Source organism: Lates calcarifer, linkage group LG10 (genome assembly GCF_001640805.2).
Source record: "Lates calcarifer isolate ASB-BC8 linkage group LG10, TLL_Latcal_v3, whole genome shotgun sequence".
Taxonomy (NCBI): domain Eukaryota; kingdom Metazoa; phylum Chordata; class Actinopteri; family Centropomidae; genus Lates; species Lates calcarifer.
In genome coordinates this window covers 26694434-26717572 of record NC_066842.1, presented here as the reverse complement: position 1 = coordinate 26717572, position 23139 = coordinate 26694434, and the positions used below count along the sequence as shown (strand labels likewise).

General features: G+C 38.8%; 3 protein-coding genes across 3 annotated transcripts; all 3 read left to right on the top strand.

The window, feature by feature from the left end:
• Positions 1 to 4538: 4538 nt before the first annotated feature.
• On the top strand, positions 4539 to 7994 carry LOC108884578 (zinc finger protein 32). Its single transcript, XM_018678554.2, has 2 exons — positions 4539 to 4818; positions 6431 to 7994. Exons 1-2 carry the CDS (start codon positions 4650 to 4652, stop codon positions 7330 to 7332), a joined length of 1071 nt encoding a protein of 356 aa, XP_018534070.2. The 5' UTR covers positions 4539 to 4649; the 3' UTR covers positions 7333 to 7994.
• A 3869-nt stretch (positions 7995 to 11863) lies between these two features.
• LOC127142898 (gastrula zinc finger protein XlCGF17.1) lies at positions 11864 to 17613 on the top strand. Its single transcript, XM_051073648.1, has 2 exons — positions 11864 to 12229; positions 14203 to 17613. The coding sequence occupies exon 2, from the start codon at positions 14418 to 14420 to the stop codon at positions 15420 to 15422; it is 1005 nt and encodes a 334-aa protein (XP_050929605.1). The 5' UTR covers positions 11864 to 12229; positions 14203 to 14417; the 3' UTR covers positions 15423 to 17613.
• A 677-nt stretch (positions 17614 to 18290) lies between these two features.
• LOC127142899 (zinc finger protein 436) lies at positions 18291 to 21108 on the top strand. Its single transcript, XM_051073649.1, has 2 exons — positions 18291 to 18565; positions 19605 to 21108. Exons 1-2 carry the CDS (start codon positions 18394 to 18396, stop codon positions 20351 to 20353), a joined length of 921 nt encoding a protein of 306 aa, XP_050929606.1. The 5' UTR covers positions 18291 to 18393; the 3' UTR covers positions 20354 to 21108.
• Positions 21109 to 23139: the final 2031 nt, after the last annotated feature.

Here is a 23139-nt window from a genome sequence, read left to right as displayed (position 1 = left end):
GAGTACGTGGCTGGAAGGAAGCTGGGCAAATGGATGTTGGAGAGACCACACCAAAGGTATTTTAACTGTCTAAGAACTGTTCAAGTGCAAGAGGACACCTTTAAAGGGAGAAAACTGACATTTTTAATGTTGAGAACTATTTGGAACACTGTTGAGTTTTTAAAGAAGCTTTTTCTCCTCCGGGATGTTTTAAGTTGGACATTCATTTTGAAGAAGTTACCTAAGTTACCTGTTCATAACCTGCTTAGTGGAGAAAAAGTTCATCTTCTTTTAAAGCTTCTGTTTCTGCCTGTTTTTTCAGTTATATTATACAGCACTGCCCCACCCTTGCCTAACCAGGTGACCTCTCGTGAAATTACCCTTCCTAAAATACTGAATTTACATTCATCAGGTTAGCGGAAACATGACTGGATGAATGGGGTGATTATGTTGCTCTGTGTCTGCCTATGTCTGATGTCCAGTCATTTTCCACACTATAAGCTATAATGCAAGAGAGAGAGAGAGCAGCTGTGACTGACCACAGTGAAAAAGCAGGTGGAATACAGATTGTTTCACTTACTACCTGTTCATTGTGTGACAAGTAATCACGGATATCATTCAAGAATACGCTCCTATTTACTGCAATGAAAATGTTTGACATTTGCACACACTGAAATACATGTAGTTCTACGGACTATCATGTTTTGGGCCCATAAATCATCAGTGACCCTCTTTGGCACACTTCCATACAGGTCACGTGGCTCACTGAAGGGTTTGATGAAAATCATGTGAATCCTATGTTATGGCCTTCATAGTCACCAGATCTCAACCCAGCTGAACACCTATGGGAGATTTTGAAGCAATGTGTCCAATATGTTTTGGAAGAATGCTGCTCATTCCTCTAGTGGACATCCACAGGTACCAGTAAGCATCTCTATCAACAGTTGAGATGTCATTATATGTATATATATTTTCTTCTGACAGCAGTGAGTACACCTAGCTGTGCTGTGAATGGCCTAGATATTAATAAAGTGGAGAGCTTATTTTTTTGAAACCAGACCTGGGCCTTAAGGTGAAAATGATCATAAAATCCATTTTATTAATCTTTTTCAGCTTAAGAGTTGTTTTCCAAAAGCACTGTACTGAAGATGGTCTTAGAAATGATCACAGATTAATGAAGGCATCCCAACCACTCGTCATCTTAAGAAGGAAGAACATAGTTTATTTCATCTTTAATGTTTTTACTAATTTTTCACACTATGCTTTTATTATGAATACTTTGTTTAGTGATATTAAACAAACTAATTTGTGTTAATTTGTGAACTAATTCACAAATTAATTCAGCAGCTGACTTTGTGCAGCTGCTCTGCAAGTTTCTGCTGACTGTCTACAGAATGACGCAGTATGATTGTTGACAGAATGTTTGCTGCATTTTAGCTTCAATTTCATTTCATTTTATACTTCCAAGTATAAAACTGCTGTTTGCATCTTGTTACTTGTGTGTCATTTTATGAATGGAAAATAAGGCTCAACTAAAGTTCTCTCTCTCTCTCTCTCTCTCTCACTCATTCACACCCACCATCTCTGCGGTATACCAACACAGGCAAACCCTTCAGAGCAGATGTTTGAAACATGCTAAAGACTTGTAATGGCCTCCAAACTGCTTCAAGGAAGATGTCCTTGACTTCATTTTCACCTTACTCTCATTTTATCCACATTCACACATTCCACTGCATGTACAGAGGGACAGGGTGAAGGCAACAGAGCTTTAAAGAAGACAAAAGCTGCCTTCTAGTGGTACTGTGCTGGAACACATACACCCTGAAGTCATCTCAGTGTGGCCTAATATTTATTTATTATTATCTATTTTTTTTAGGTGAGGCAAAAATTAATAGTCATAATGTTTTATATGTCACAAGGAAGAGGACAAAAACAGAAAGAAGCTATAACAACATAATCAATTAAAATGCTTTTATTGTGGAGGAATGTTTTCCCCTTGATAACAGTCAAGTTTAAGCTATGGTTTACACTTTGTGATTCACAATATTTATTTCCAATAATGTTCTTACTGCTTGTGTTCTATTTAAAATAAAATGTGTAACATATTCATGATAGTTGTGCAGCTTCTTATTCTGTTCTGCTCAGCTCACTTTTTTCTTTTTCTTTTTTTCTTTTTTTTTTTTTGTTCTTTGCTGTTTCTTCTCATATCATTAAGCACTTGACTCATGGTTCTGATAATGTGTGTGATTCCATCTCTTCACATGAACATGCCCAGAGCTGGATAACTGACATAACTGAGCCCTGTGATAATCAGCTACATGATACTGAAGTGAAGTCAGGTGACCCAAAGAGAGTGGGGCAAAGCTGAAATTGGTTTATGATGCAGACTTTGTGAAGCTGATGGGTGTTAAGCAATTTCCAGTTGCTGCTGTAACAGGACAGTGTTCAGCACATCTTACAGTGAACAGGGTCCTCTGGTGGTGAAGACAGCTCAGAGTTTGGCTCCACTGATGCAAGGTGAGGAGAAAGTGAAGGCTAAGCACAGCTGCTGCTTATGTGTGTAATTTTTATTTTTATTTATTTATTTATTTATTTTGCATTGTAGTTAATTATTTATTTATGTAGGGCACACACACACACACATGCACACACACACACACACACACACACACACACACACATGCAGCTGTCTCTCTCTTAAACTATTTACCAACTGGAACATAAGTGTTGGTGTAATGTTTGGCACACCTGCCTGGAAACATACAACATGAACACTAACTTGGGTCAACTATAATAGTTTTATGTTTTCCAGAACTGTATAACCAAAATTGGCCATCTGACCAGTGAACCCTTTGCTGCCATGTTTTGACTTTTAACTTTTTGTCTGCTGTACTTCTTTTACATGAAATATTTAAGAATATATAGAATGCCAGGACACATACAGAAAAGAACCGGAGTGGACGGAGATGGAGAACACCAAAGAGGATGGTGAATCCATCCATTATCTATACTGTTTATCCTTTAAGGGTCACAGGAGGCTGGAGCCAATCCCAGCTGACAATGGGTCATCACATTTAAATGTTTTTCTAATATCCCCACGCTCATAGCCATTTACCTCAAAGGTATTCCTCAGCTGACTTCACTATGATCTTGATCTTTTCATTTTCTCAATCAGTGTGTTTTGCTTTACTCTGGAACCTCATGTGTCCCACCACCTGCTTCAGTTCCTCCCACCTTACTTTCTGATCCACCACTTCCCTCTGCCATCTCCTGTCCATTTACAGTCCATTTGTGAAGCACTGCCAGTCTCTTTCTGGCATCCTCTGGTACAATCTGCAACTACCATCAGCACTTCGCTCCGACCATTCCATTTAATATACAGTGCTTGCCAAACAGCTATGCTCTGGGTTACACTGACAAGGTGCCATGCATTGTACAAGACAGTAAACAGTAAAAAAGCATTCAGGGCTTAAGCCTCATCGGCCCACCTTTATGTCACCGTCTATCATTAACCTGCTGGTTGCTGCTTACTGTCTGACACAGCAGATTATTTGCTCACACCACTGTGTCAGAATCACATCGGCCACAATTCACCAGGCTTCACACTGGATTATTCACAACTGGGATAAAGATAATGTGTGCACTAGTACAACCTCATGTCATACAGTCTTTAATGATTAACAATAATATACACCCTGAAATTAATGTAAAGTAATTAATGTCCAAAGGCAATCCACAGGATCTAGATTAGGACCAATAAATCCAGACATTCTGATCACTGGGTTCAGTTATAAATCCAGATGTTTGCTCCTGGGATGACAGTTGTTAAAAACATCCCACTGAGCTCTGTTACTCTGTCAACACAACATTGTGAGCAAGTGAGCCATGCAGCAACAACACATAAAAAGAGCAGCCAGTTTCAGGGAGTTATAACATGGTGAGTGATGTGAGCAGAAAGTTCTTTTGTTTCTGTGTCAGCGATAATTTGCAGGTGAACTACAAAACCAATGCAGTGTTGTATATTGTATATACCTACGCTAACTGCAATCTTTGTTGCATTTCATTGCATTTAGTTAACTATGCTTAGCTTTATTTTATGTTACTTTATTTTATTTTATTTTATGATAGCTTTATTTCTACTCTCTCTCACACTGTATTACTTTTCCACCTTTGTATTGCAACTGTTGCACAGCAATTTCCCTCGGGATGAATAAAGCTTCTTGAATCTTGAATCTTGAATCAGTGCTGCTGTCAGCTGAAAACTTTTATTCAGGCTGAGGTTAACGGGTGTTAACCTGCCTGGCACAGATGTTTTCTGACACTCAACTGAGGATATTTTAGAAAATATTTAGAATGAAGAGAAAAATAATCTCAGAATATAAATTAAAAAATAAACATTTTGGATCATGAAATGTGTTACTTAAAGTCTCACAGTAAGAATACAGTACAGACTGTAAGTATTATATGGTGTTAAAATATTAACATAGAGATAGAGCAGACAGCTTCTGACAGCACACTGTGTGTGCATGTGTGCATGTGTGTGTGTGAGCGGAAAGGAGGGAGGGGCTCCTGGCATGTCATGTCAGCAGGAGGAGCGGCAGTGAGGAGGAGGAAGAGGCAGCGACAGAATCGCAGCTGTTGCCCGCTCACTGACCAGATACTGTGTGAAAATGTCCACGATTCAAACGCTCAGAGCTTTTGTCAACCAGCGACTGACTGCGGCTGTAGAAGAGATCTTCGTTCTGCTGGAAACAACCATCTCAAACTACGAAGAGGAGATTGATCGCCAGCGCAGACTGCTGGAGGATGTTGTCAGGTCTGACATCCACATGAACAAAGGTCCGTAGACGGTTCCTCGGTCCTCTGGGTTCATGGAGGTGACAGGCTGGACTCTTAAAGTGTCCTGATCGGGTCGTAGCATGACAGTAGCTAAATGAACAGTCAGTCTGTTGGAGAGCCTGTTAGCCTCCCGCAGCTGCGTTACTTTAAAGCAGGTTAAGGTCGGAAGTTGACGACTTAGACCTTCATAATAAAAGCGCAGAGCAAGACGTTCAAACGTTGCATGAAACCAAACTTTAAAAAGTTTATTGTCAGAGAACAGCTGGACCTCAGTAAAGCTGGAACTGTTAATTAACAGATAAAGTCGACTGACATATTGGCAACTAATTTATTACTAATATTTATATAATATTTTGTGCTTTTCTTAGTCTTCTATGAAACAAGAACTGTCAGTCAGACAAAACAGAAGACTTCACCATTGGCTTTGAGAACTTGTGATTGTACTTTTGTGTTATTTAACACATTTAAATACATGTAGTATAGTAATATAGTATTGATACATCAGCATGGCCAATTTATGGACCATGCTCCAGTTGTAGAGCACTAAATTGATTTTTCAACTGTAAAGCTCAGTTACTTAAAAATGCCAAATAATTTTCTCTGGCATCAAATGTAAAATCACTAAGTTCTCTACTTTACTGCATTGATAATGCCTGTTGAAATACCTGCTACACCTTCTGGTTAATGACACCTGCAATAGAAATACTGAGTACTATATCTGTGCACATAGAGTAACGTGGACACTATGGTAACAACACTATGACCCGAGGAGTCTGAGGATTCAATCTGTTGAACATCAGACCTCAGTACATCCTAGTGTCTAATGTGTCTGTAGCACAAAGTATGAAAAACTTATAAACACTGAGAGCTGTCATTGAATGTGTTGTTGGATGCATAATCTTATTTACTTATTCAGACAGTCCCGAAATGAATCATAATTTTGCCAAACATGGAATGTATTTCATTTGAACAAAGTTTAAAAAACATATTTACAGCTGCTTGTGTTCAGACAGTGTTTAACGTTTGACAGTTTTAGCTTCTTTAATGAGAAAAAGGTTTTGTAGCAAAAATATTTTAGTACTTGAACTGAAATTTATCGTTAATTTTACTTACATTATAGATTAGCCTCAGTAATTTTTCCAGTCTTGTGTAAACACCTAAGTTAGCCATCTCTGGTTTAGGTTACCAGACACCCAGAAACTGCTAAACTATTTAACCACTAGTGTTTCTGTGGGTTCAAAGTTGATTGATGTATGTATATGCGTATGACCAGTAATGTTATTGAAGATTTAATTGTAATTACTCTTTGTAAGTTACACTCAAGGCATGCTTTTGTGTTCTCCACGGGCATACACTGAACAACAGAACAACTGAATCTAAATTCTTTTCAGTGGTTGTGAGCTGTGGAGCCTGTAAGGTGTATGTTAGCATGTATGTTACAACATCAGCTTGTTGACAGCGGGTACTCCTCACTTTTAGAAGTCTTGGAGGAGATGAAGGCAGACTGTTTTTATGAACCTTTGCCATCAGAAGATCTCACAGTACAGCATCCTGGGAGATAAGAATGTAAAATGTGTATTGTCATAGTAATATCTGTTTTTCTGTGTTTCAGTTTTACCTCCAGCTGTCCAAAAACTGATTGTCAGTATAGAAGACCAGCAGGAGTGGAGGACCAGTCTAAACCGGGAGAACCCAGAGACGCCACATATTAAAGAGGAACAGGAGGAGCTCGGTGTCAGTCAGGATGTAGAGCAGCTTCAAGAACTGAAGGAGGCTGATATAACCATATTTCCATTCATTGCTGTGCCTGTGAAGAGTGAAGATGATGAAGTTAAAGCTAGGACCTCAGAGCCTCATGAAAGACAAAGTGAGGAGAAGAGAGAGGCAGAGCCTCCAGCCAGCAGCTCAGCTCAACAGATGGAACCAGAGACCGACAGCCATCATCAGCTTCTGTCTTTATACTGTTGTGAATCTGAGACTGAGGACAGTAATGATGATTGGAAAGAGACAGGAGGACAAGAGTCAGGTTCAGACACACTGAAAAATGAGAGTACTGCCAATCATAATAAATCCTGCACCCAGGAGAGGCCATTTAGTTGCACAGTTTGTGACAAAAGATTTGGCTGCAAAGGAAATCTGCATGCCCACATGAGAAGCCATACAGGGGAAAAGCCTTTCACCTGTGCTGTTTGTAACAAAAGTTTTAGTGCAAAGGTCAATCTCAAGACTCATATGAGAAGTCACACTGGGGAGAAACCATTCAGCTGCTCAATGTGTAACAAAAGTTTTAGTCAAAAAAAGACATTAGTTATACACATGAGAAGTCATACAGGTGAGAGACCATTTAGTTGCTCATTCTGTGGTAAACGTTTTAGTGAAAAGGGAACTTTAAAGAGACACATTAGAGTTCATACAGGAGAGAAACCATACAGTTGCAGTGTTTGTGGACGGAATTTTAGTTTGCTGTCACATGTTAAAAGCCATAAGTGTGCAGGTGTAAACAGTAACAAGTGAAGCTGCATAAGTTGTTTTTTCAGATTGATCTTTGGGAGTTAAGCTGTGTTCAGACCACAAACAGCAGTGCATTGATGTGGGTGTGTTGAATCAGCTACCAATGAGACCGTGGATGGATGTGATAAATCTTCGAGTTTGAAGGCTTATCTGATGCCAAAACACCACACATTGGTTAATATGAGAAGATGGGAGTTTACAACTCTGGAAAGTTATAATGGGGGCTACCATTTTGTTCTCCACCTCAACAATGATAAGGTAAAGGGTAAAATTATTGCTTTCTTCATCTTACAAATGAATCTACCAGGAACAGGCACTTGACTGGCCAGCACAGTAGATTGCTGGGTGACATTACATTGCACTGTGGCAAAAGTTGAACTAGTTGGTGAATATAAGGCTTCTTTCAATGTCTAAACTACAGGCAAGGTGACTCCCTGTCTGCTGTGAAATAATGGGATTGTGTATTCTCTTTTGGATTAACTCATTTATTTTCACAACTGCAGGTATTGAATTACCAACTAAGTATTTGTGCAGGGCTTCTGTCTTGGAGCAAACAACAATTAAGAATAGTGAATATAATGAAGTAGAGGATCAGTCAAATAATATGTGATTAAAAACCTGCATGTTACATAAATGTACATAAATACAAAGTAATTTATAACATCCACATCATCACATTATTCTGCAACATGCTCCTTTGACAGCCACTCTGTACTGCACAGACAAAGATCAGGTTATACTAGAAAAAAAATAGATGCACTTTACAAAGTGTTTACAGCTGTATCAGAAGAAATTCTGCCCACTTTCTCACCTCTACGCAAGTGTCCAGTGACTGTGTAATGTGGGTGTGATTGTCAGTTTGGAGCAACCCCCCTTATTCTGACATTCTACTTACTGCTTTACAGAAAGTAAATGGAAGGCTGAAGAAGGAGGATTACCTCCGAATACCTAAAATCATCCAGCCAGAAGGTTGAGTCCATGAGTCCACAAGTCCATGTCAGAAAGCCAATGAATTTAGTTGAACTGCTGATTCTGTCAAGAGGAGTGGTCAAGGATACAACAACAAGCTTGGGGATGGCTACCAAAAACACCTAATTGAGGTGGATATGGCCAAGGGACAGTTCAACAAATATTAGCATTGCTGTATGTATTTTTGACTCAGTATATTTGGTCAAATTTTCAGAAGACCCAGAATAAATTCATGAAAGACCCAAGATTCATGCAGGGTTTTTGTAACAAAGAAGGATACTGACCTTGGCATGGTAATAGTCAGAGGTAGGATATCAAAAGATGTGGCTATTCTATGGAATAAGAGGGTTGATTGAATAATGAATGTGGTTAGTCTTGGTGCTTGCTGGTGTATTGCAATAGACTCAGAAAAGGCCTGTGCTTGAGTCCAGGAAGCTCAGTAATTCTCAGACATTTTATTACAGAATGATAGATAACAAGGATATCCATATGCAATGCTACATGATGGTATGCAAGTTTAGTGAACAGATGGGGGTAAAGTTCACAATAGGAAGATGCCTATAATGAACAAAGCATATTGCAACAGGAGATTGAAATGAAGAACACAAAGTAATCATTGTCAATGTTGTATATGTATATATCAGGTAATGGTATGGTGTGGATATGGATATGTGGATATGTCACACCTTGGGGCAGTAAGATGCAAATGGTTTTTTTTATCACAAATCACAATTTATCACAAATCTATAGCGGATAAGGGATTAGTATGTGTAGATGATGGGAAAGGTACCAGATATAACAGTTCTTGTAGAAATCTAACCGCTGTGTGGCAGGTAAAATGGAAAAATGAAAAGAGGGAGTGCCACTACCAGAAGAAGCTTGTTATTTCCGGAGTGAAAGAAGACAAAGTGTAGTTATGACTAGACTGAGAATTGGGTACTTGGTCGGCATGGGACTTGGTGAATCTGGGCAAGCATGGAGATGGGATGTGTGGAACAGGCAAAATGCAGCAACCTGTGAAACACATACTCATAGAATGTAAATATTACCTGGAAGAAAGAGAAAGGCTGCATGCTGCAGTATCACGCCTAGGCCATAAAGACAGTTACAACGAAGAGCCTGCTTAATCCCACTGAGAATCAACAATCAGTTGTGAAAGCAGTCCATGAATTCATCTCTGCAACAGGATAGAGATAGTCACTCCTAACTGTAATCTGAGCCCAACCTGCCAATCTTCTGTTCTACACTCCAGTAGGTGGTGGTAATACAGCTGTAAGATGGTTTGCCAACTGCCATTAAAATCCTGAGGAGGAAAAAGAAGAAGAAAGAAAGAAAGAAAGAAAGAAAGAAAGAAGCTGATCACATTCTTCTGGCAACAGCACTGTGCTGCCAATAATTGAAGAAGTCAAGAAGTCACAGAGCTTCCCACTCAAAGTTTGTTTGAAGAAGAAGTCGCTGTTTGTTGTGTGACAATGTGTAAAATCTGAACCCTTGAGAACGCTGGTGAACCAGCAACTGAGCACAGCTTCATCAATACAGAAAGAGTTTAGTCCGTTTAGCTCACTTTTACAAGCTGACTGACTGAGTGAGGACGTTTTCCAGGGGTAGGCTTACAGAGAAGCATTTACTTTACATCCCTCTGCGCAGACAGCATTAAGTAGTAATCCAAATTAACTATCTATTATTAGTTATTATTAGTAAGAACATGGGACGTTGACATGTACTTGTGACAGGTGTCTGGAATAACTTCCAAATTCAAGAAGATGACTCTTCTGACTCTGAGACTGAGTACAGCAATGGCAAGCAGAAGGAGACAAAGGAACCTCAACCAGTTTCAACTTTTGTGAAACATAATGAAGTTCATGTAAAGTCAAACCCACTGTGTGATAAAATGTTGACCTAGAGTGAAACATCACTGTCACATATGACAGTTAAATGAATCCATAGTTATGAAAAAACCTTCGACTGTTCAGTTTGTGGAAAAGAATTTAAAGACAGAGCAGCACTGCCCAAGCACTCCACACAGGGGAGAAACCCTACAGTTGTTCGATATGCGCAAGGACTGCTAATGGGATAGTAAATCCGGAGTGTGGGGGGGGGGTCATCATACTGAAACCTTAGTATGTCATTCAGGAGGAAAACCAATGCTCACTGGTCAGTATTGAGATAAGAGATGCAGCTGGATCTGGATACCACTCAGATTATGCCATTAAGCCAGACTGCTCGGGCTGGCTTTATTGAATTCACATTTGGTGTATTTATTTATTTATTTGTTGCTGTTTTTTCATCAGTGACATGAATTACCTTTACTGATCAGGGTATGTAATTTATTGGATCAGCCAAATATTCAGATAGTTAGATATGCAAATTACAGTTTTTTGATTGAAATTCCACTAAATCATGATAAGTGTATATGTTGCTGGTTCATGCCAGTTTTTAGCCAGTATCATGTGTAGCTGTCTGTCTGAAATATCACCATCCAACCCGTCCCAGGGGAAATAAGCAAAATAAATATTGTTTGACCTATTAAATATGGTATATTTGAACACTGGAGTTGTTAGAATACCACTGCCTCTTTCAGTTAGTTTGTTTTTGTAACCATGAGTCTCAGTGGTGGCAGAAGTATTCAGATCCTTTACATAAGTAAAAGTACCACATGGAAGCAGTCCACTCCAGTGTTCTAAGGTAAGGTAAGAAATAACGGAATTATCCCTTTTTATATATAAATGCATATTATACAAAAGTTTGGTTTTGCCTTGGCTGTTTTGACAATGAGAGATTCACTGAGTGTTTCACCTCACCAAAAGAATGTTTTACTATGTGGACTTTGCTTTCCTCTGGGTACCTCAGTTTCCTCCCACAGTCCAAAGATGTGCAGGTTAATTGGTGACTCTGAATTGTTTGTCTCTATATGTCAGCTCCGTGATAGACTAGTCCAGGATGGATGGATGGATGTTTAAACTGCATTAGTTTTAAGTAGGTGTACCCATTAAACTGCCAACTCAGTGTATTTCTTGATATCATGAAATAACATTACATATACCGCAATAAAGGATTTTATCCTCATGGGCTACTCCTAACTTACATTTTGTTGTATCTGTCTTAAATTCAGCTTGAACCAAACCTGCTTCTAGCTGGTTTTCTATATCTAACCCTGAGTTTCTCTTGGTCTCCTCCTGCTGAGCTTGAAGAGACTCATCACATCCAAAACCTAACTTTACTAATGTTACCTCTCCTATGGTCATCAATGTAAGAACAGAGCAGTCTCTTATGTTCAAATATCCTCAGCTCAGAATAACATTTATACACTGTCAGCCTTTGAAAAAAAAACTGTGACTCTAGATATTAAGACAGGCTGTCAGGTTGTCAATCAGTTCTGAAGTTTCCCATCTTAGGGTTCATAAACTCAAGAGTTCAGAGATGGACTCACAGTTTGTTAAACCTGCTTTCTGAAATAATCATTGAGTGAGGAGGAACCTTATTGTAGACACAGTCTCAATTAACTTCACTGTACAGTACCTGTATTTTTTCAATGTACAGATACAGATTAAATGAAAAAAGATCATAGAGAGGAACTATGTGGACACATTTAATCAGTTTGACGTTTCTTGGTGAATATTTTATTCTGAAAGATTCAGGCCGGAAGTCGCCCTGTTGTGGCTGTTAGAAGAACACGGAAGTCCGTAGTTTTAGCAGCGAAAGTAGACAGTATGAATGTCCACATGATAACTTTCAACACGTCTAAAGTGACAATGTTAAGAGAGTTGGTGTATCAGCAGTCTGACTGCTGCTGCTGAAGAGATATTTGGACTGTTTGAAAGAACCACAGCAGAGTATGAAGAGGAACTTTCTCGTTTACAGCGGGAGAACGAGCGACAACGCAAACTACTGGACGCTGTTTTAAAGCCTGAAGTTCGGCTACACAGAGCAGGTTGGTAATAATTAAATGGCACGTTATTTTATTAATGTGCCAGTTGTTCACGAGGAAATATTGGTGAACAGCAAACGAAGCCGGATGATGCTTTGAGGCTTTCTTCCTGTTTGTGTTGGTAAAGGATTTGAAGCTTTGAAGCATTGAACTCAAGAAGCGCATCGACATCCGGTGGTTGGCAGAAATTAAAGAAGATATTCAAGAGCGGGACGGAAAACTGCTAAACTGTGGTTTTCGTCTCGGTTTCAGAATCGCAATACTCTTGTTAATGAGCAGCAGTTTGTTGTAGTTTACTGCCAGGCTTCTTCAGAGGATTCAAGTCTGGCTATTGCCACTGGACATTTTCATTGACCAAGTGCCCCTGAAATCAGTTGTTTTGATAATATTTGTTGTGCATAAGAGAGTTCCTCAGCCAATAGAAATGAAAGCAAGGAACCAAGCAAGAGTCCAGAGTTATATTCAGACAGTAAATCTGGTTTCCTGACATTGGGGCTTTGACATTTTTCTAAATTTGTTTTGTATAATGTTAAGTAAATTGATTTTTAGTGCATTCCACAGTTTGGGGTATTTTGCGAAATTACATTTATGTTAGCTGCGTCTTTCCCTTATTTAGTGTATATTAGTTTTTGTCGAACCATATTAGATGTGCCAAGTGGACTGGAATCACTACTCACTCATTCGTGCGCTCTCCACTCAGGAGCATCTGCTAAGTTAAATGCAACACCTAGTGGTAAAAATCTGATCTGGTGTTTGGCTTAATATCAAACTGGTTTGAAAAAAAATCCTCTGGCCCCTACTAAGAGAAGTAATTAGGGAGCAACTTTTATGGCTGGGCAGAGGGTTAGAAAAGTTGGACCCGTGCTACTGCTTTATGAGATACTGTCAAACAAGTGGAGAATTTCAGGGTAAAATCAAGGTTTAGTCTGTTAAAAATACACTGCCTGGCCAAAAAAAAAAGTCGCCACCAAAAAAAAGGTCACACATTCTAATATTTTGTTGGTCCACCTTTAGCTTTGATTACGGCCCGCACTCGCTGTGGCATTGTTTTGATAAGCTTCTGCAATGTCACAAGATTTATTTCCGTCCAGTGTTGCATTAATTTTTAACCAAGATCTTGTATTGATGATGGGAGAGTCGGACCACTGCGGAAAGTGTTCTCCAGCACATCCCAAAGATTCTCAATGGGGTTAAGGTCTGGACTCTGTGGTGCTCAATCCATGTGTGAAAATGATGTCTCATGCTCCCGAATCACTCTTTCACAATTTGAGCCTGATGAATCCTGGCATTGTCATTTTGGAATATGCCTGTGCCATCAGACAAGAAAAAATCCATTGATGGAATAACCCGGTCATTCGGTACATTCAGGTAGTCAGCTGACCTCATTCTTTGGGCAAATAATGTTGCTGAACCTAGACCTGACCAACCCCAGATCATAGCACTGGCCCCACAGGCTTGTACAGTAGGCACTGGGCATGATCACTTCATCTGCCTCTCATCTTACCCTGATGCGCCCGTCACTCTGGACCAGGGTAAATCTGGACTTATCAGACCACATGACCTTATGATGCATGCCAATGATTTGACCCTTCTCAAACAGACTAACATCTTTTCCACGACCACAGGATGCATCTTTCGATATGGTTGTTTAAGAAATGAGAAGCTACTCATTGCATCAGTTGGGGTTAAATAACTTGTTTCCAGCTGACTCCTATGGCTAGCAGCCAGAGGGCATTCACTAAGGGGTGGCAATTCTGAGTGGCTTAGACTGCATGTCAGCGACAGAAACAGAATTTCAGAATAGAGAGGATGTCAGAAACACCCTCCCATATCATATTTTCTAGGCAGTGACAAATTGGTTATGTAGAAACAGGCCCATACATCTTGCCTAGTACTGAGTTTGCTTTATTTAATATTTTATCAATATTTGGCAGTGATGTCTATTTGCGTCTGCATTAATGTCCTTGTTATTTCAGTATTAACAGCGGACATTCAGCAGGACCCCGAGGCCCCACATCTTAAAAAGGAACAGGAGCAACTCTGGAGAGTTCAGGAGGGACAGCAGATTCAGGGGCCTGTCTTTTTCAAGAGTGAAGATAATGAAGAGGAGGCTCAGTCTTCACAGCTTCATCAAAGACAGACTGAAGAGAACAGAGAGGCAGAGTCTCCAGCCAGCAGCTCAGCTCAACAGATGGAAACAGAAGGTGATGGACAGGCCTGTGGAGAATCAGAACCAACAAGGAGATTAAATCTAGATAGTCATTTACAACCAGCTAATGAAAATGAGACTCCAGACTCCTCTGAACAACCTGATAACAGTGATGATGACTGGAGGCAGAGCAGGGGACCTCAGTCAGATTTAAACTCTGTGAAATCAAAGCAGACCCAGACAGGTGTGTCTGTCAGTCAACCAGCTAATGATGACAGAACTTCAGACTCCTCTGAGCCTGAGCCTGAAAACAGTAATGATGAGTGTGAGGAGATATGGGAACCTCAGTCAAAGTTAAAAAGAAAAGAGAAAGACTGTAACACTGGCAAGACGTCTCTAAGCTGCTCTGGGTGTGGTAAAACATTTGTCCCCATAAAAAGTGCCTCGGGAGAGAAACCATTTGTCTGCTCAGTTTGTGTTCAAAGATCTGTACAGAATATACATTTACTCAAACCGAAGAGAACTCACTCTGGAGAAAAAACTTTCATGTGTTTAGTCTGCAAGAAACAATTTAGCTCTAAAGGAGACACTGTAAGACATATCCGAATACACACGGGGGAGAAACCCTTCAGCTGCTCAATTTGTGGTAAAAGATTTGCACAGAGCACATGTTTGGGAACACACATGAGGACTCACACAGGAGAGAAACCGTTCAGCTGCGCGTTCTGTCCTAAACGTTTTATCCAGAGTGGAATTCTGGCTAGACACATGAGAGTTCATACAGGAGAAAAGCCTTACAGTTGCTCTGTGTGTAACACCAGTTTTACACTCAGTCAGTCATTGCTAAAACATATGAGGATCCATACAGGAGAGAAACCATTCAGCTGTTCAGTTTGCGGTAAAAAATTTACACAAAAAGGGAATCTGACACAGCACATGACACTCCATACGGGGGAAAGGTCTTTTGGTTGCCATGTTTGTGGTAGAAAATTCACTAGACGTTCACGTGTGAAAAACCACAAGTGTGTTTCTGAGAGCAGTAAATGAAACAAACTGAAACTGAGGAACTTCCCTATTTGAGTTTTTCAGTTATCTGTGTAAGATAAGATTAAACCATCCTGAGCAGATAGTGGTTGGGGTAGGAATATATATATATATATATATATATATATATATATATATATATATATATATATGTAATAGGGCTGTCTTTTTTCTTTATTCTCTCTTTTTAAGTTTGAATATATTTAAACTAATATATAATTTGTGAGTTACATATCTATAAACTCAGCTTTCTTAAAAATCTGATGTTTAGAATGAAAAGTTTGGCACCTTCATGTTTTATATCAGAGTTTTTTTTATTTATTTTGATCAACAGAAATCAGACACACCTGCACTTCATGATTAACCACCTGTTTGTGATCTAAACTGTATTTAGTTGCTGTTATTTAAGATGTTGCTGCTTACTTGTGCAACTTTTCCAAAGTAAGCTAAATTCTGAGTACTTCGTCAGCAACAGCAGGATGTGGGGGATTCGCTTGTTAAGGTGCTGTAGCCGACAGTGTGTGATGTGTTTAGTTGTGTGTAAATCTTCAGGAAAGCACCAGTTTTATCACATTTTCTCCTGTCATGTTCCACATGATGTCAGATACTCTGTCATAACTGGTCTTGCTGCAGCAGTCCTCAAGTGCAGTGGAAAGATGGAGAGAAGTGGTTAAGGAAGAAAAAGTGGCAAGAGAGAAGCATGTCTGAGCAGCAACAACATGCTCTTGAAATCATCATAAATTGTCATAATAGTGAATTATGACCTACTTTATTTCTCAGAGCCCAAGGTAACATCCTCAGATAATTTATTTTCTGTTAAATAATAAATTTAGAGAGATTTAATTTATAAAGATATGATATAAAACAAAACAGGAAATCCTCATATTTAAGAGACAGATTAACTACCACAAGACAGTGTGTTTAGAATCTAAGTAGGTGTGGGGAGGGGTTAGTTCCATTTGATTAAGTCAATCATGAGTTTTATTTGTTGGCGTGAATTATTACATTTCTTACTTCTTCAATACCATGTATTGTAGATGTGGAATCTCACACTGGAAAGAAATACTTTTGTTACTAAGTTAAAACTGCAGTGGCAAAAGATTTGGCCAGAAACAGTTGCTCTGATGAGCTGGATTGGAACTACATAACAGCTGGTGTTTACTTAATCCAGATGAATATTATTTGTATCTTATGATTTTACTGGTGAAATAAAACTTTATGATCCAGCTTATGGACTTTTCTGTATCATTTTTGATCTTAAGGTGCACCATGGAATTGAGAATTAAAGTGAATTTTCTATCATTACTATATAAGGCAGATAATTAGAATAAAGTTGCAGAGTGATATGGAATTCTTCAGGGGAGCCTGCATCCCTTAATTTTGATCATATCAATTCAAACCATTTTTAAGATAAATGTATGACTACAGATTTTCTAACATAGTGTGCCCCAATGTTTGATTTGCTGCAATGTAAAAATATTTTTCTCATTTCTCACTATAGACAAATATAGAAATTATTTTTTCATTCTATCAGGGCAACTTATTGTGGTTTTATTTTTATACAAGCAATCAAAATTGACAGAAAAAAACATGGAATTTTACTAAAAGTAAGGTTAGTCCTCAGTTAAAAACAAAAACAGCACATCATGAGAGCAAACAGAGACTCAGGAGGTTTTAATTTTTGAAAGCCATTAGAACAAGAACCCTGAATTTTAACACACACCTACACACCTAACACACCTGTGTGACTGTCTGGTGTACACTTCCAGGAGGGTACAGACCCTCTTTGAAGTCTCTTCCTCCACTGCAGAGAGAGAAAGATATCAGAATTTTCACTTTGAGGCCCAAAGCTCTTCATGAGAAGTTTTTGTTAATGAATAATAATTTTGTTAATGTGCTCTTTCAGTCAACACCTACCACAGTCTAAAGCACCTAAAGACTGTAGAACAGGGTGACAGAGCCTGCTAACAGGCTCAGTCTGTACCAGCAGAATGAAACAGAGTATTTGGCAGTCATGCTGGAATAACATGGGGCATCAGGGTTTGCAATAGTGGAGTCCATGCTGGATCGAGTGCATGCTGTCATTAAAGCAACATACCACACTTTTTTTTTTAAATTAATGCCACTGACAAATTTAAAGCTTGCGTCAAAACATTTATCATTTTAATTTAATAAAACCCATCATTTAAATTCATTAACATTGCATCATGTCTTGAATGTCCTGAATGTCCTCCTCTGTATGGAAATATCACACAGTCCTGTGCCAAAGCCACCACCTAGAAATGTCCGCAATATAGTTATAAGTGCAGAAGACCACTGAGAGCAATCAGCAGACCAGACATTCTGATAGTACAACAAACATTTCACAGAATTCGAATGATGGTTCTTACAGTATTCCTATGGGTACCAGCATGTGTTGGTTTCAAAGGACATGAAGTGGCAGATAAGGTTACAAAGGAGGCCACAAAAGTAATAACAACAACAACAATTAGCTTCAGCAGAGAGGAAATCAAGAGCATTGTGAGGCAGAAACTGAAGGACTGTTGGCAAAAGCAATGAGAGGAAGAGAGAAAAGGACGATGGTATACAGTTGAAAGGAGAAATTTGTGCATGAAATAATAATAAAAGAAGACACAGTACTGCTATGTTATGTTATGCTATCCTGTCAGAAACTGAGCAGAAAGAAGGCATCTGATTCAAAACCTCACGTAGATAAAATTACACCTCAATCTAATAAATATTCTTCGTAAGATCTCAGAGAAATGATTTTTTTTTTTTTTTTAATCGAATTATGTCTCAGTTATCTTTGGAGTGAGAAGATGTTTGACCTGATCTGATCCACATCACCTACCACTTGGTGGCGGTAATTCATTTTTTGCCAACCGCCAATAATTGAAGAAGAAGAAGTCAGCACCGCAGAGCTGTTCCCACTCAAAGTTTGTTTGAAGAAGAAGTCGCTGTTTGTTGTGTGACAATGTGTAAAATCCGAACCCTGAGAACGCTGGTGAACCAGCGACTGAGCACAGCTGTAGAGGAGATATTCAGACTGTTTGAAACAACCATAGCGGAATATGAGGAGGAGATTGAACGCCAGCGCAGACTGCTGGAAGTTGTGGAGAGGCCTGTTAGCCAGGAAAACAAAGCAGGTTAGTGGAGGGTTTTTCCTGCTCCATCGATACAGAAAGAGTTTAGTCCGTTTACTCAGTTTTACAAGCTGACTGACTGAGTGAGGACGGGGAGGGAGCTGGCTGTGTCTGTATATATTAGCTGTGGGGTAACACACAGTTAGCTTCCCACACTGGGTCCAGTGAACACCTGGGGCTCACACGCGTGCGTGTGTTTGTTCACACCGCCCGCGTGTCTGCTGCGGCGCAGCTACTGCTGCCAGTCCCTGAGGGGGTGTGGATGTGGGAGCTGGGGTCTCGGTACTGGAATCTTGTTCTACAGGTTTTCCAGGGGTGGGCTTACAGAGAAGTATCTGCTATCTCTTAAGGAAGTGTGTAACTTTCTATTGGCAGAAATGTGATATACATAAGTATGTCGTTGTGTTTTCGTTCGCTCAGAATGAGCCATTTATATCTATGCAGAGGTTTAACATGACAGTGGATTAGCCAGCAGGTTAAGAACATTTGTATTTAAGAGAACTCTCTGCCAAAATGTAATCAGCCTCATAAACTGATTTGTTGCCATCAGCCACACAACATTTATGGTTAACAGAATAAACCTCAATAGTGATATTTAATTTACACCGATCAGCCACAACATTGAAACCACAGACAGGTGAAGTGAATAATACTGATAATCTCTACAATCCAAGAATCTGCTGGGAAACCATGGGTCCTGATTTTTATCTGGATGTTACTTTGACACATACCACCCACCTAAACATTGTCGTAAACCAAGGTAAAGCAAGAATCTTCTCATATGATTTACAATACAGCATAGGGGGCAGAAACTGTACTAAAAGGTACATCAATATAATTATTTTTACTATGTAAACTAAATAATAAATACAGGTAATCTATCACTAAACCAAATAAACTCTTAATATATCACAAACTGTGCTAGAAGTTGCCCCTGAGTTTTTATATGGTCATGTCAGGACAAATGATCTTGTGCTGTGAAATGAAGTGTTAATGTATCAACACACTGAAGGTAACCTACACTTTATCTTCTACCTTTTAGATGTTGTACAGATGTCTGCGATTAAAGAGGACCCAGAGCCACCACACATTAAAGAGGAGCAGGAGGAAATCTGGAGCAGTCAGGGGGGACAGCAGTTTCAAGGACTAAAGGATGACATCACTAAGTTCCCGTTCCCTCCTGTGTCTGTGAAGAGCGAAGATGATGAAGAGAAAGTTCAGACCTCACTGCTTCATCAAACACAAACTGTGGAGAACAAAGAGTCAGAGCCTCCAGCCAGCAGCTCAGCTCAACAGATGGAAACAGACTCTTCTGACTCTGAGACTGAGTACAGCAATGATGAGCAGAAGGAGACAAAGGAACCTCAACCAGTTTCAACTTTTGTGAAACATAATGAAGTTCACGTAATTGTTGAAAAATGTCATTGTAGTATTGGCAAGAAAACATTTAAGTGCTCTGAGTGTGGTAAAAAATTTAGCCTGAAGGGATCTCTCCAGAGACACATTAGAGTTCATACAGGAGAGAAACCATTCAGCTGCTCAGTCTGTGGTAAGAAATTTGGCCGTAAACAACATCTGCAGGAACATGTGATCATTCATACAGGGGAGCAACCATTCAGTTGTACAGTGTGTGGCAAAAAATTTCGTTATAAAGCAGGCATGAGGAAGCACATGAGAGCACACACAGAGTGTGAATGTGGTAAAATGTTAAACCAGAGTGAAACGTCACCTACACACATGACAGGTCATGGATATGAAAAAGCTTTAAACTGTTCAGCTTGTGAAAAATAACTGAAAGGCAGAGCAGTGCTGTAGCAGCAGTACAACTGTCATGAAGGCAGGATTTATTGCAGCAGTCATCGTTTAAACTGCATTAGGTTTAAGTAGGTGTACCCATTAAACTGCCAACTGAGTGTATTTCTTGATATCATGAAATAACATCACATATACAGTAATAAAGGATTTTATCCTTATGGGCCTCTCCTACTTTACATTTTGTTGTATCTGGTTTAAAGTCAGCTTGAATATTGCTATTTCCATTTACTAGCATTTTCTAGATAATCAGTAAATAGAGTTTGCTTGGTAAGCTAACAGCAAACTCCATCTGCCAATGAAGACCATGAGGTGAGGTTGAAAGCTCCAGAAAAAGTTAGCAAGTGGATGTTGAATTAAGATTATTCATAATTTTTACTTAATTTTCTTTAAATGAGATCTGAGACAGTTTGGCCTTGACATATTTAGAACCTTTACTTTTTGATTTTACCTACCTTTTACTTCAATCATTATTTACATGAATGTAAATTTGAGGTGAATGGCAGTTAGTGAAGCAACTGAACAGGCTTTTGAATTGTAATGATTTTGTAGAAACACAATTGGGCATTAATTCCTGAAGATGTTGCTTCCTCTTTTAGTTTTGGATGAGCAGACAGTATGCAGCCATTTACCTGGATATTGTGATCTGTTGGTTTGATTTTCTCTTCAATATTGAACAGTTTTTTTGTATCTATTCAAATAAAATTGTCATAATGAGTTTATTCTTCATTTAAGCCCTTTTATTTTTATTTATGTTAGAAAGTACTCAAATGCATTGTGTTGTTACAGTCTTGTGTTTTTTTTTCTTAAAAGAAACTTGGGGGTTAGTTCACCTAAATCAGAAACCATACACTAACTTACACTTGAATACATCTTATAGGAAATATTTCTATGGTAGATATGTGTTCCAAGGAATGATCTATGGATTAAGGGGGACACATGTCTTAACAGATGTTTCTGTCTAATCTGAGTTGTTATTCTTCAGTGTTGCAAGTACAAAAAATGAATTCACCTTGTATTTAAAAATCTTAGACAGGTATTTCAGTACCTGGAAGAACTCCAAGACTGACTGTGTTTTCGTAGCCGAGTATGGATACTTAACAATTACTTTGAAAAATTCTGTAACAAATAATTGTCTTACATTTTTATTAGACATAAACACACAATAGGATCTTAGAAATTTGGTAGTTAAGGTATTGGGACAAAGATATGTAGTGAGTAGGACATTTACAAGTTGTCACATACTTGCTACCTCTGAGCAACTTAAAAATGGTTTTACTTTGGATTCAACATTGAGAAGTCTATGTAGAATTCAAATTCAAGTCAGCTGGGAGTCAGTACGTGTTGTGAGCTGTAACTTGTATCAGTTGGTACATGCAGCCATCAAACATTTTAGTTAAACAAAACTCACATAAATGTACTTTAACATTTAAACCTGCAACATGTGCAGTAACAGTTTAAGCTTCAGGTATGCAAGGAACGTGAGAATTATTGCTGAGTCAGAAGTGTTTGCTCTTACCTGCATTCTGCGCTGGCCTGTGCAGCCATCAACACTACAGGTGAAAATGGCTACTGAGGTAGAGATGACAGACCCCAGCTGGCACCAAATGCCTTCAATCAGCCGCAGGCCAGTGCTGCTCTAGATGCTTTGGGTCAAGTCCTGAGAGACTGGCTAAACACATGGCTGACGGAAGAAGATGCTTTTATTTCATCAGAATTCTTGAAGACAGAGCATTTCTTTCCAAATGAAGTCAAAGGAAACACAGTCAGTGTATTCATATTTGTTCTTTGTCCATATTTGTCAATTTATTGTTAAAAATGCACGAAACAAGAGCTGGGTGACATGGACAAAAATATAAAATAGCAACATTTTCAAGCCTAGGGCCAATTAACAATTTTTTTCTTGTTTTCCTGGTATGCGTTTCTTCAAATCAACATGAATGATCAAATAACACACCTAGTAACCCAGGTGTATAATTACTCAAATACTGTATATATAATGATGTCCCTTTTGTGACCACATATAGGTTAACTCTAGTACAGCTATTTATAATAACAATTGTTATGTTGCTATGCTGAATATGCATAGTAGCTATGCTAATTAAATATAATGCATTATTACAGTTACAACAATATTACCAAATAAAATAAAATGTAACAATTATACAATGGATCTACATAGTTCAATTCTCTAGCTTGTCAGTGAAATGTACGGAACTATACTACAGACCGGAGTCTCCTAACAGGAAGTCCCACATAAAATGAACATGCATCAGCAGACTTCAGACATCATGTGTACATGTCCTGTATGGAAAAAAGGTACTGTTATTTAATTATCAGGTCATAATCATCACTCTGCTGCCATCAGATCAAAACAGTTTTTGTTAGTATCAATGGTTTAATTATTTTGTCAGTAAACATCATTGAATGTATTTACATTTTGTAATTCTAGTAATTTCTACCATTTTTTGTTTACATACTGAAACCCTTCCTCCGATATTTCAGATAAAAAATCCACCAAAAATGTGTGCCCCTGGAAAACTTTTAAATCTGTGCAGGTGGTGCTGAGTTTTATTAATGGTACCATGAGTGACTGGAAATTATCAGCAAATTAATTTTTGAGAATGCGGAGGAGAAAGCGAGAGCAGCAAAGTGATGAGTATAACATAAATGTTGATGTACTAATTACATTAGAGAACATGAAAGATGGCCTCTCACAAAAGAAGAAAATTAGAAATGAAGACCTCTGATTGAGCCAATAAAGA